Raw genomic sequence first — 14,961 nt, forward strand, 5'->3', positions numbered from 1 at the left:
TCACTATCTAAAGATTCTAATTTTTTTGTGGCTGTTTGTAGTATCAAGTGGGTACTTTTGACCGTATGCTTACGTAATAAATATTTATTTAAATCTTAAAGGACTCCTGATATATAATAAGTTAATTACCTGAACATGGATTAGCAAATGCTACTTTATTTAGAAAAGTGAATCGAGAGGAGTGGTAGTTACAAGTTGCAGCGAAGCGCGAGAACTGCCAGTGACTATACAGCACGGATCGTTTACCCTAGTTTACCTTTTTCAGGGTATTAGCGCAGCAAAAGTAAATCAGCCAAAAGCACCATTCCACATTTAATTTGTAGTTCCCAACACTCTTACATGAAATGTAGAAAAAAAGTAAATACCTGTCATACAGTAAGAGAAGTAAGTTGCCAAAGGTAAAAATGTCCATCTCCCCTTTCTCCATATTTTGTTGCAGATTTTTGCAGACTCAGACCGGTGATATGATCAACCAGTCAAAGACCTGTATTTTCTCTGCCGCAGTCAAATAATAAGTTAGCTGAGGCAGGACAAACAGTTCTGTTAACTGTTATTTCTGACCATTTTTATGCAGCTGCGTGTCCAGTCTGCTGAATGTCAATGTTGCCAAGTGTACAGACTGTTCATTTATTGAGAAATCATAGTAGGCTACAATTAACATTTTAGGAGTGTATTTAGAATTAATTATTATTCTGACAAAAAAAAATGTCATAACGAAAAAAATCCATTCCGGCGACACTCAAAACCTTACAAACTGGGCTTAATCATGATGTTCAAATGGGTGAGTAGAATAAATAACATAAAGCATTTCATGCCATTACTAATGTTGACTGCCCATCATTCTGCATTCTCGCTTGGCTGTTGTGTGCAGTTGCTATATTGGTAGTGAATGCGCAAACAAATTTGCGAATTGCTCAAAAAACTACTATACTCCAATGTCGAGCAACTGCTTTGTGCCGTTTTGGAATATCTTTCATTTTGTACCAAAGCACTATTTTTCTGCGAGGCACAAATTTAGCGAGGGGGTTGCGTGAAGATCGGGCTCATAGTGTGTTACAATGACCTTAAATACTAACTCCATGATCTTGTTGCTTTTCATTGATTTAAACTGAAGATGGCTGATTTGATTAAGATATGATGCAACAAAATGTACAGGTTATGTTGTAACAGGATAAGAATGATGATAGGTAACACTGGTCCTGGAGAATCTTTCACAATGTTTAACATGGAATTTTTTAAAGTTTAAAAAAAAGTCAATGTATTGCTAATGTCAACCACATCTGGAGATTTAAGTTTGTTCTTTTTTATCTGATGGATTTTGTTGTTGTATATGAGCTTATCCAAGCACGTTGAGAATGTCAGTATTATTGTCATTTGATTTCTGACACCTATCAGCAAATCTTTATAACTATTGTGCAATTTTCTGGTAAATGGAAATACCACATTCAGAGTTTTCTCCCCGCCAAATCCACATCTAAATAATCTCCTGCTGAGTGCACTGAGATGTAGTATACACACTGACAGCATCTATAGTAGTGTTTTTAAATACATACTGTATAGCTAACAAAATAAATCCAGGCATTCTTACTTTATTACCATCACTTTGTAGATCCTACATTTTCCTATAGAATCCTCACTTTATTCTAAACATGTTTTTATGTTTGTTTTTTAAGCAATTAGGGACAAAATAGGCAAACGCATTTCATATGTATTTGAGTCATGGTGGTCAAAGCAGCAATTCATTCCTGACACAGCATGGAGGAGTTGGTGCTTGTTGTTGAAGTGAAAAATAATTCAGACGTGTAGGTATTTTATACTTGGACTTTTCTTGTGTGTGCTTTAAAGAGTAAGCATCTTCAATCAGAACAACCTTTCTCATTCAAATAAATCATGTGACAATATAACATTTAAACTCTGCCAGTCCCACCTACTCTACATCTAAAAAAACAGAGAAAACATGGGTCTGGCAAACTTTAAAGTTCACATTGGCACATGATTTCCATGGAGTGAGAGCATCTGTTCAGTCCAGGGACTTCAGGTTAAAAGCAAGCTCAAAGCTAGGTAAACAGAGATTAAAGAGACAAATCATATCAACCCACCATCGGAGAAACAGAACTCACCATCACGCATAATGACTGCAAAGAGAAGTTTCCTTCTCAGTTACAGACCTCCGCTCTTCCAGTGACGTATGTTTTCAGTTTTGACTGCGTTCCTTCAGATGTCCCTGGTTAATACTGTAGAAGGCGGAGACACAGAAGTATAGCTTGCATGTTAGGTTTAATCGGTCAATCAATACATTTGTCCACTAATAGCTTTGTAAAAAATACCAAGGAAATTGTGAAACCTACACAGTAATGACAGTACATGCTAGGTTAGATTCAGTGCATTTATTTTGTTATCTCAGTTGTTTAAACAAGTGGAATAATAGTGTCAACACTGTGGTTAACACTAGTGCCACATTTTGTTGCCGAGCAAAAAAACCCCACAAAAACCAAAACAACCATAATAATGTAATATTAATAATATTTTTTAAAATAATTAAACCAAAGTAAATAACTGGGGTAATACACCGTACACAATAATCACAGCCAATGAAGAAATGCAAATCAACAAAGTAGGACTTATCAAGCACTACCAAGATGATTTGGGTCAATTGATTTGGGTCCTGCATATTAATTAGAAATGTTAAAAAGTTCTGTAGTCTAGAATATGGTGTCAGTTCTGAATAGTTGACATCAAAATAAAGAACAGCTCTGAAGGACTGTAGGTGTGAGGTATAATATCGTTCAGCTATTGGATAGGATATCCACCGAAAGGTTTTGTAAAACACCTTTATATTTTAGGATGATAACCCTAATAAAACTCTCATAATTAAAAACAAAACAAAAAAAAAACCTATATGCAATGCAAAAAAAAAGTTGGCATACAGAGAAGGTATATTTAATGCATCCAAAAAACTGAAATGTTATCTAACTCTAGGAAATGTGCATTTATTTTAAACATTTATGGAAGTATTTGAATAAATGCCGAGATCTACTTGCAAGCCACTGATGAAATATCATTCCTTTCGGTAATTCATTCGCTGCCAGCAGACTGAAATAGTTGGCAATAAATACTGAAAATACTGAAAATGTTTTTCTTTAGGTTTTTGGCGTTTACGAAAAGAAAGGCTGAAAATGAAGAATTAGCTACAGTATAACAACATGCAATGAACCCAATTATAAAGTTGCCTGGCCTTGTACAATGGTTAAACTGTAAGACCCCCCCACCCCTCCTTCGCTCCTCCCATATGAGTCCTCCCTTCCTACTGTATTTTCCAGAAATTGGTCTAACTCCCCCTGGCCATCCCATCATAATACAGTAATCGTACGAATCAAGGTTGTAGTTCGATTTTCGGGGTGGTTGTGTCCAGATATTTCTGATATTACAGGTACAGTCAAAATACACACAATGTTTTTTGTTTAAACATGAGTTTAATAAAAACAACTGAAGCTATGTCTTGAAGTCTGGTTAAACATCTTTATGGTTTTTCTTTTGTAAATTTCCTGTCTCGGGACACTCTCCTGGGTCTTGTTGTGCTGGCAGGAGGTGTCACGAGGTTTAAACGCAGTGTGGCTTGTTTCCACATTTCTGATATTGTGTTTAATGTCAATATCTAAATGTTTCTGGGGAAGGGGACAACATTACATATAAAGGGGGCAGTGCTTTGAATTTTTTGTAAATTGTGTTGAAGGTAGCTATAAATACTATACAGTTCTAAGAACTATGTTCCACTCTGAGGTCCCATCTGGTACAAGCAATTCACTTATAAACTTTATTTCAGGTACTTTTGTAAACAAAGCATTCATACTCAGTGGGAAACCAAATTAATTGGAAATATTTGCATGCACGCATCTAGAACTCATGAAACTTAAACTTTATCTCCAAGATACTATCCAAGTTTGTATAACATAATATAACACACTTATATAGCACTTTTCATAGTGGACCACCATCACAAAGCACTTTACAGAGGTAGGCTGTGAACTGTGCATTATATGCAGAGTCACTTACAATAGGACATGACCTGACCCTGATTTAACATCTCATGCGCAGGATGGAGCACAAGGAGGTTAAGTGACTTGCTCAGGGTCACACAGTGAGTTAATCAGTGGTAGGGGTGGGATTTGACCTGGTGACCTTCTGGTTACAAGGACTGGACTTTGACCATTGGACCACACTATAATATGCGAAATACATTATAAACTTGATATGCTCTTATTCTTTCAGGGATATTAAACCTGATAACATTCTTCTTGATGAGCACGGTAAGTGGTAAACCATTTTTAATTATAACAATGTGTAATTTTGTTGAAGAGTATTGTGGGAGTCTGGAACCAACTCTCCAGTATTGTTTTTGAAGCTGACACCCTAGGGGATCCTTCAAGAAGCTGCTTGAGGAGATTTTGGAATCGATAAGCTACTAACAACCAAACAAGCAAGATGGGGCGAATAGCCTCCTCTTGTTTGTAACCTTTCTTATGTTTTATTGTGAATTAATTATTGCTTTGTTGCCACACTGTGCTGCTAATTATTATTATTATTATTATTATTATTATTATTATTATTATTATTATTATTAACTACACCGTGTAACAATTTTATTTTTTATTTTTTTTGTTCCTGGGTAGTAAGTGTTATTTCCTAATTGCTTATGCCTCAAAAGTATAGAAAATGGCTATTATTCCCCACAAACTTTGCTTTTGTGACCAGGACAGTTGATATTTCAAAATATCACTATTTCCAATGGGAAAACGGGCAAATGTGTCTTTTTGTTCACATAAAGTCAGAAAAAACAACATATGAATCCAAATTAACATTGACATGAATTAAATGTCTAAATTTACAGACTTACCCCCCAAAAGTTTTTCTAAGAAATATTTAGTACTTAATGTGTTTTTCTGTAATGTTAATCTCGTTTTATTGTTTTACGTAACTGAAGTCAGGATGATTTTCGTCTTCTGTTTTGTGTATACTAAAACTATCACCAAAGCAAGTCTCAGTGCTATTGTACCAATACATCAATGCAAGTTCACGAGCTCTAATGCCACAGTTGATAGTTACATCAGGGTTAGATACGATTGCAGGTGAAATACAAAGTACTACAGATTGGATTAAGTGCGGGATTACATACAGTAAAATAGGGAGCAGATAAGTGCAAGTTAAAGTGCATTAAAGGCAGAGTGCTAGAGTGGCTCTCAAAAGTATTCACCCACCCTTGGACTTTTCCACATTTTATTGTGTTACAACATGGAATCAAAATGGATTTAAATAGGAGTTTTTACCACTGATCAACACAAAAAAGTCCATAATGTCAAAGTGAAAAATAAAATCTACAAATTGTTCTAAATTAATTACAAATACAAAACAGAAAATAATTGATTGCATAAGTATTCACCCCCTTGAGTCAATATTTGGCAGAGGCACCTTTGGCAGCAATTACAGCCATGAGTCTATTTGGATAAGTCTCTACCAGCTTTGCACATCTGGACACTGCAATTTTTGCCCAATCTTCTTTGCAAAATTCCTCAAGCTCCGTCAATTGGATGGGGACCTTTGGTGAACAGTAATTTTCAACTCTTTCCACATATTCTCAATTGGATTGAGGTCCAGACTTTGACTGGGCCACTCCAGGACATTGACCTTTTTGTTTTTAAGCCACTCCAGTGTGGCTTTGACTGTATGTTTGGGGTCATTGTCCTGCTGGAAGATGAATCTTCTCCCAAGTCCCAGGTCTCTTGCAGACTTCAGCAGGTTTTCCTCCAGGATTTCTCTGTACTTTGCTGCATCCATTTTGCTCTCTATCTTCACGAGCTTTCCAGGCCCTGATGCAGAGAAGCATCCCCATAGCATGATGCTGCCACCACCATGCTTCACGGTAGGGATGGTGTTCTCCAGATGATGTGCAGTGTTAGGCTTGCGCCAACTATAGAGCTTAGCGTTGAGGCCAAAAAGCTCTATTTTGGTCTCATCAGACCACGGAATCTTCTTCCACTTGGTCTCAGAGTCTCCCACATGCCTTCTGGCAAACTCTAGCTTTTTGACCAACACTCCAAATACTCAACAAAAGTTGAGTTACCGACTTCAACAATGGCTTTCTTTTTGCCACTCTCCCATAAAGGCCAGTTTTGTGAAGCACCCGGGCTATTGTTACCGTATGCACAGTGTCTCCCAGCTCAGCTGTGGAAGACTGTAACTCCTTTAGAGTTGCCATAGGCCTCTTGGTGGCCTCTTTGGCTAGTGCTCTTCTTGTCCAGGTACTTAGTTTTTGAGGACGGCCATATTGTGCCATATTCTCTCCATTTCTTCATAATGGACTTTATTGTGCTCCGGTGGCTATTCAATGCCTTGGAAATGTTCTTATATCCTACCCCTGATCGGTGCTTTTGAAGAACCTTATTCTGGATTTGCTTTGAATGTTTCTTCGTCTTCATGATGTAGTTTTTCTTAGGAAATGTACTAACCAACTGTGGGACCTCCCAGAGACAGGTGTATTTAACCTGAAATCATGTGAAACACGTTAATTGCAGATAGGTGGACTTCTTTCAACTAATTATGTGACTTCTAAAGACAATTGGTTGCACCAGAGCTTATTTAGGTGTGTCATAGCAAAGGGGGTGAATACTTATTCAATCGTTTATTTTCTGTTTCATATTTGTAATTAATTTAGAACAATTTGTAGATTTTATTTTTCACTTTGACATTATGGACTTTTTTTGTGTTGATCAGTGGCAAAAACTCAGAATTAAATTCATTTTGATTCCATGTTGTAACACAATAAAATGTGAAAAAGTCCAAGGAGGGTGAATACTTTTGAGAGCCACTGTATATAGACCAGAAGGGAAGAGTTGAGTTTTACAGGTGTGTCTTGAGGAGGCGCTGGAAGGTGGTCATGGACTAGGCAGTCCTGACATCCATAGGAAGGTCGTTCCGCCACTGTGGGGCGAGGGTGGAGAAGGAGCGGGCTCTGGAGGCAGAGGAGTGTAGAGGAGGTACAGCCAGTCTTTTGGTGCAGTCGTGGCAAAGAAGTTGGGTGGGGTGTAGGGAGAGATGAGGGCCTGGAGGTAGCTGGGTGCAGTCTGGTCAAGGCATCGGTAGGCGAGTACAAGAGTCTTGAACTGGATGCGAGCGAGGCGGCACCAGGCGAGCAGCGGAGTTCTGGATGAGCTGGAGCGGACAGGTGGCAGACACAGGGAGGCCGGCCAGGAGGGAGTTGCAGTAGTCTAGGCGGGAGAGTACCAGGGCCTGGACGAGAAGTTGCATGGAGTAGTTAGTGTATATATATATATATCCTATATATATATATATATATATATATATATATATATATATATATATATATATATATATATAGTAAAGTTAGGTAACATGTAACTGGTGGTTGCTTTCCCATAATGAGATGATAAATGCTAAACTTCAGATATAGGTGAGAGTTATACAATATTTGCGTTGTGTGTCTGACTAAAAGGACTTTCAGCAAAACTTGTATTAAAAAAACTAATTTAACACTCTTTTAGCTAGACTGGTGGTGAAAGATAGACACAGTTTATCTATGTTCTAAAACGTTTAAGATCAACATTTAAACAAGCTATACCAGAAAATATACAGTACTGCTTATCACTGCCTATAACAGGCAACCCATAACGAGCAGGTATTCTAGTAACATGTGAATAAGAAAGCGTGTTATGAAATGTGTTTCCAGTAGGGTGTTGGGTAAGTGAGATCAGCTGGTTACACTGTGTTGGCTTACCACTTCATCAGTTTTTCTGCTTGTCAGCATTATTTCACGTGGATGAGACTCTGTTTTAGTTGAGTACATAATAAAGAATAATAAATAGATAAATAAAGAATAATAAAGAAAAGCATTAGGCAAGATCCTTTCATGCTGCTATAAGCAACTTCAACAAACACAGCACTCTGGGTAATTAGATACTGTGATACTGTAACCTTATTTTCTGGTGGAATAATTCAATCAGAAGTTCTTGTAGAAAGTCAGGAGGGAGCAGGGAAGTATAAAATCATTTTTTAAATTGTCAAATGCCAATTTGATGTGCTGCAAGGATTGTTTTTTTTTTCTGATTATTCATACTGATAAGCTATTAATGCTTACCTGAAGCAGATCTCAAACTACAGGTAACAGTCACCTTGACAGTGAGCAAAACATGCCATTCAAAAATATATATTGAACTAGCTCTTTTATAATTCTTGCCATACTACTAATAGTAGTTTAAAAAAAAAAAATTATAATAATAATCTGGGAATTGTTATAAGCAAGGTATTGAGATATTAAAGTTTATATTGGACCAAAAGAAAATCTGTGTTCCACAGTTGAGAAGATTCAATTGTTATCTTTAATAAGAGCGTATAAGCAAATCTTATTATATGTTTGTTTTGCAGGACATGTGCATATTACTGACTTTAATATTGCCACTGTATTGAAAGACTCAGCAAAGGCTACATCTATGGCTGGAACTAAGCCTTACATGGGTAAGTTACTTAATTTAGACTTCTGTGAAAAAATAAATACATTTATTCCAAAACATTTTGACCTTTTCTTAAAGGGCAACTTTGTATGGGTTATCTTCACACATTTTTACTTGAGCAAATGTGGTGTTTTTTACAAGCACCTGGGATTTTGCAGGGGGCAGTCAATTATTACAATGTGTGCTTCATGTACTCAGAGTTACCACATGGATGCTTGGGACTTCTGAGTTTTAAAAAAGTGACCAGGTTGTGTTGACAGAAACAGAAATCAATATACAACGTTAAACAACATGAATAATGCCGGAAGCAGTTCAGTTACTGGTTCACTGCCAACAGTGTTGCTCCCAACTTCTTTCACATCAACTAGGGAAATATCTTCTGTGTTGCTTTGTTTTTGAACCCCTCGCTTAGCTGATAGCGGGAGAGGACAGCCAGCCAACTGGAGAGATTTACTTAGCACAGGAGCCCTTTCTGAGGTACTTGAAAATAAATCATTTACAAAAGACTTCTGAACGTTGCCACCCTCGGCCTCTGAGCTGGAGCTTGAACAGAAGCCTGATAATGTGCCTTGGGAGAGCGACTGGCTTTCACAAGACTCTTCAGTCTTGATTGAGATCTGAAGAATTGCGTTTAGCTCAGAAGTTAGTGCTTCATCTGCAATTCCATCTTCTTGCTGGTCTTCATCTTCTAAGCCAGCAGGGTGGTGCGCATTGGAGGTCCCCTCATCTGTCAGAGACACATGACTCTGCTCATCAGCCAATGGAGCAGCCAAAGATTCTGGTCTGCAGGCTAAGGATCTCTGTTCATTTTCTGCAGGAGTTGGGCTTGCAAACAACACGTGTTCCCAGTCCTGCTTCCACAGCATCGGCTGAGCAGGGACTGCTTACAAAGCAGGAGTCATCTGCTGCACCTACTGGACACTCGCCTTCTGTGTGTTGTTCATATATTTAATTTCCATACCAAATTGCTCTGAAAGTACATCTTGATTACAAGAAATGGATGCCCTGGTACTGCATCCGGTAAATGCGCTCCGCGTGGAGTGCATGATGCGTCCTATATCCTGGATGTTGCCAGTTCGAGTCCAGGCTATTCCACTGCCGACCGTGGACAGGAACTACCAGGGTGGGTGGTGCACAATTGGCCAAGCGCTGCCCGGGGGAAGGCTTAGGTTGGCCAGGGTGACCTCGGTTCACCACGCATCAGCAACCCCTGTAGTCTGGCCAGGTGCCTGTAGGTAGGCTTGTCTGTAAGCTGCCCAGAGCTGTACTATCCACTGATGCTGTAGCTCTGAGGTGGCTGCATGGTGGGCCTGCAGTGTGAAAAAAGAAGCAGTCGGCTGACGACACACGCTTCAAAGGACAGCATGTATTTGTCTTCACCGCTCCCGAGTCAGCGCAAGGATGGTAACAGTGAGCTGTGCTTAAAAATAATTGGCCATTCCAAATTGGGAGAAAAAATTATTAAAACAATTGGTGACTACTAAATTTTAAAAAAAGAAATGGATACCCAAGAGCATGTTCAGGCCTGGATAAAGCCATACTAAAAAAAAAATAAATCTTGTTATTCCTGACTTAAATTGACTGACTCAAGCTGAGAAACTGAAAGTAAGTCACATTGGTTCTGGCAAAAGCATGAGTGCACATTTATTGTGTCCGAGGGTTTCACAGTATGCAATATTATCTTCAGTGGTTCTTCATTCATGTATTTGTAGGTGTTTGTATTTGCTGTAAAAGTAAAAAAATTACTTTTAGTTTCCATGCTATGACGCTGTTTTTAGTTACCAATTTACTTTCAAGACGCCAACAAAGGTACAAGAAAACAGCAATGTAAATTTGCCCTGTGGCATTAGTTCACATGCTGGGATTCAAGTGAATGATTAATCCTGGCACAGCTGTATATATAGAGGCACGAATCACTCATTCAGGGTTGGTGTCTTCAGGGAAAGAACGGGAGAGAGCGTGAGAATTGAGAGGAAAATAAATCAAACAATTGCTACTCATGCTGGTAGTTCTCTGTTTTGGGGTTTATTGTTAGTGTTTTGTTTGTCTGTTTATTTTGGCCATCTCACCTTTTGTTTTGTGAAGTGTTTTGTTTTGTTTAACTATTTACTTAATTTATTTAATAAAATGTGCAGCAGTGAATTTAATCACAGGTGTACCCAGTGGAGGTGGGTTGTCGAGGATTTGTGGTACACTCCACAACCTGGTTTCACAGAGACATCGGATTCAGTGGTTAAGAGCTGCAACGCATAGTGAAGAACTTACCTGAAGCAGCAGAGAGGAGCAGCAACTGGCTGTGGTTGAGACAAAAAGATTCTGGTTGGGGACCGCAAGCACAGTAGAATTAAAAAAAAAAAACAGGGATGTAGAGCAGTGTTTTTCAAACTGGGGTACTTGAGCTCTCCTCGCGGTACGCGAGAAAAATCCTGTAATGGTGGGCAACTGATTTTATTTTATACCACATTGTAGTACTTTGCGACTTAGCAATCGAATTAACAATGCTGAATCTCCTTTCAAATAAAACCACATGTGTACCGGTGTACGCTTACTTTCTATTGGGCGAGGTTAACTCTATAAACACCCAGCCGGCTGTTGACAGTGAGTGAGTGTTGAGCCTACACATGGCTGATTTACATATTTAAATAGCAGGGGCGGTGATTCTGCAGTCCTAGAAATAAATAAACAAATAAAATAAAAATATATTGTCATTGTATGATGTTGCTTCTTTTAAAACTGTGTAGTATTTACTAGGTACATTCTGGCATTTAAATGTTCAGTGTTAGTAGTTTAATCAGTACAGTGTTTTATCTAAGTTTATGTTTTAAAATAACAGTATTATTGAGTTGAACAGGCAGCTGGGCAACCCTACTTTTAGACAGTGAAACCACTCACTTGTTCTGCTCTGGAGCTTTTGCTTTATGTGTTTTTTCACTAGCTAACTTTTTGAAAAACTCCTTTGTCGTGTGATTGTATTACCTTATGCATGTATGCCGCTAATTATTAGGCTAATAAAAGCAAAAGCAGTGTATTATTATTACAAAAATGGAATCACACGATTAAAAAAAGAAACTAATAATCCAAAATCCTGGGATTGGGAAAAGTGTCTGGAATTAGATTCCATACTCCAGACCTATTGAGTGTGTTCATATCATACAGTGAGCACCCATCAACAAGCTTTGCAGCTCATTAATGGGAACAGAAGACCGCTATAAACAGTTTACATGTAAGCATTTTGCTAAAAGTTGTTTTTGACTGCATGATATAGACATCACCTTTCTACTTTCAACAAATTTAGCTTTTGGAAATATTCACTTCAAAACTGTGGCTTATTCTGGCTGAATTCGGTACTGCACAAGACACACATAGCATTTTAAATGTTTAGCTCAGGTGTTAAACCATAACATTCAAGCTAAATAAATAAATAAAAACACACATATTCAATGTGGTATTCAATATTCACACACTTCCACATGCTGCCCGATTTTTTGTTTTTTAAATGCCTGTAATTGTACATTTTAAATTGTTTTTATACAGAATGCCCCATTTGTTTTCTCGCTACACGTCTGTATTTGTTGGAAGAAATGCAGGAGTTTAGTTGAGATTTGCTTTTTGATCTTGCTTTAAATTAAAACCCTAGTTTTGTTTTTCAAAACGCAGCATAACCTGTTTTTGGACTTGTTTTGCCATACTTATTGGTCTGGATTTTGAAATAATTTTACATAGCATTTTTAGTTTTCATTTTATTTTATTCCGTTAGTTTAACAGCAGTTTTCCATGTACAGTAATTGGCTGAACTATAGCCCCTCCTCCTTCCCTGTGTGCCTTCTGAGCAAGCAAATCAAAGCTTTTTTTTTTTTTTTTTTTTTTTAATGATCTGCTTAAAGCTTTTTGTAACTTCAAGTCCTATTGGCTCATTTTAAAATACAGAATCACATACTAATTACTAATCAGATTGTAGGCTTACTGAAATCTGTGATAAAAAGCAGGCATGTCCATCACATTGGTAGGTAAGCATTTTTAAAAAAATATATATTTTCAGTTAACATCAATAAGTACTTAAGACTAGTAATTAGAAAACACATTATTATTATGACCCTATCTCAGCCGGTGGTACACGGTAGACTAGATTTTTTGGAAAGGGGTAAAAAAGTTTGAAAACTGCTGATGTAAAGGAAAGTAAGTAAGCTGGGCTTAGCTGAGTGGGGGACGGAGGGGGGTGACGCTGGGACGCTAGACGAAGAAACACCAAGGATGGAAGGTGCCCACTTGAAGACCCCAGAAAAGTACTACTCAGCTCATTCCAGATGGTTGTCATGCTGATGCGCCAGGATGGCAAAATAGGCTGATCCCTGGAGGCAGCATTACACTTCAGCCATCAACACCAGGCAGAAGGATATCTATATCACCAGATGGAAGGAAACGCAGATGGATCACATTAGTTTACAGTAAAATAAGCTATGTCTTAGTTGGTGCTCATCTTGGTGAGAGCTGAGTCCAATATCAGCATGAAGTTTTAACACCTACTCTCATGTAATGGAAATCACAAAGAATGTGTTATTGTCTGTCTTCTGTGTGGATAATATTCTTTCTACTGTGTTTAAACTTTTGAAATAATTTTCTCATGTCTTAAACATGAAAGGATTTAAAAGGATATTTGTGCATGCTAACCTTTTAAACTTGGGTTTCATTGGCCAGGGCAAGTGCTATTGAATTGGACTGTTGTGTTGTGTCATTTGCATGTAGCATGTTATGTTATGACACTTCAGCAACACATCTCTGCTTACTCTCTTAATCAAATCTCTTTCAACAATTAAAACTAGTTCTATAGTTATACAATGAGAAGCAAATTCTGAAAAAGAAAATACACATGCTTTTTATTATCGAGAAAACTGCAGACTTCAGGCTGTACCGATGTTGTACTGTTGAGAAAATGATGTTAGCACATTAGTGGCATTAATGGTTTCAAGGTGGAAAAAGCTTGTGTCCCTCTACACAGAAACTACCTTTAGTTGATGTGAACAATCTGAATTCCCAGCACAATCTGCTTTCTGATAAATTAGAGCACTGAAACTGTGAAAAACTATGGAAGATCATTCTAATGATTTGGTTTTTTAGACTGCTTTTCAATTAATGATTTTTTTCTGTTTCTCTCTCTGCAGCTCCTGAAGTGTTTCATTCTTTTATGGAGGGAGGCCCTGGTTACTCCTATCCTGTAGACTGGTGGTCATTGGGGATCACAGCATATGAACTTCTGCGAGGCTGGGTAAGACAATAGCTACAAAATATGGCCTCAGGATGCAAACGGCACCCTAATGGTAGAATAACCCAGCTTTGTAAGGCAAAAACATCTTGTTTTTCTGTATTCACTCGTCACCTCTTTGGGTTAAGCAAAGGGTTAACTCTCAGTGCTCACAAGGTCATTTTTTAAAGCTTGATAACTTATGTAAGTACATTTTTGGTGCTAAAAAATAAAATATTCTGTGAAAATTTACTTAAACATTGTCACTTAACTGAGCAAAACAGAACATATACAGTACAGGGGGAATGTTAAAATACAAATAACAGCTTAATTCTACTCCTTAATATATTAAAGGTTTGTAAATTGGGGGTCCCCAGTGATTCCTCTAATTGCCTGAAGTGTAGGATGAGTCATGCGAGAGGAAGACGGATTGTTAATCTTGGCTCTATACACTTTCAATACCAGCTGCCAGTAGTAGCATTTTGTGATGGGACTCTGTTATATTTTGTATATTTTATTTTATTTTTTTTGTATCAGCGACCTTATGACATTCATTCCATCACCCCAGTGGATAACATTCTCAACATGTTCCGAGCAGAGCGAGTCCACTACTCCTCCACCTGGTCCAAAGGCATGGTGTCGTTATTGAGAAAGGTTAGTTACAAAAGCTTATTGCATCTTATCTGATCTGACAGAATATAGCTGGGGGAATCTGACAGGGTGACAGTTCTCTCTGACCTTCAAAAAATTCAGAAGTTTGACATTTATTCTGGCTGAAATAATGAGTGGCCTTATAAAGTATTTTTAATCTTGTATGACCTTCATAAAAAGAAAGGATTATGGTAGGAAGCTTGCCATCTTTGAAGGAAAACATGTTGAGATACTAAGAACTTACTCTGATACTGGTATTTCCAGGTCAAAGCCTTCAGTAAGGCATTATTCACTATTATATTATATCTATATATCTATATATATATATATATCTATATATATATATATATATTATATATATATAAAACAAATATGTTATATTATTAAATATGAAGTAGGAAGAAGATCCAAGAGATTTTTTTTTTTTTAATTTGTGTTTTCATACAATGCATCCTGTACAACACAATAAATATAATTTTATAGGGCACTCTCTATGATAGGTGTTTATAGTATTCCTATAAATAGTCATGCCAACTACTGTTCTCTTAT

At 37.6% G+C, this 14,961-nt stretch overlaps 1 protein-coding gene across 1 annotated transcript in view; it reads left to right on the forward strand.

Annotated features, from left to right (window-relative positions):
- The window catches only part of LOC121324681 (serine/threonine-protein kinase 32B-like), a 50,587-nt gene that overhangs the window by 13,041 nt on the left and 22,585 nt on the right, over positions 1-14,961 (forward strand). Inside the window, exons 3-6 of the mRNA XM_041266797.1 lie at positions 4,270-4,307; positions 8,437-8,526; positions 13,682-13,785; positions 14,299-14,415. Of these exons, the coding sequence (XP_041122731.1) occupies positions 4,270-4,307; positions 8,437-8,526; positions 13,682-13,785; positions 14,299-14,415 (349 nt within the window). The remainder of the gene's footprint in view (positions 1-4,269; positions 4,308-8,436; positions 8,527-13,681; positions 13,786-14,298; positions 14,416-14,961) is intronic.

This window comes from Polyodon spathula, chromosome 1, assembly GCF_017654505.1.
Source record: "Polyodon spathula isolate WHYD16114869_AA chromosome 1, ASM1765450v1, whole genome shotgun sequence".
In the NCBI taxonomy this organism is placed as follows: Eukaryota; Metazoa; Chordata; class Actinopteri; order Acipenseriformes; family Polyodontidae; genus Polyodon; species Polyodon spathula.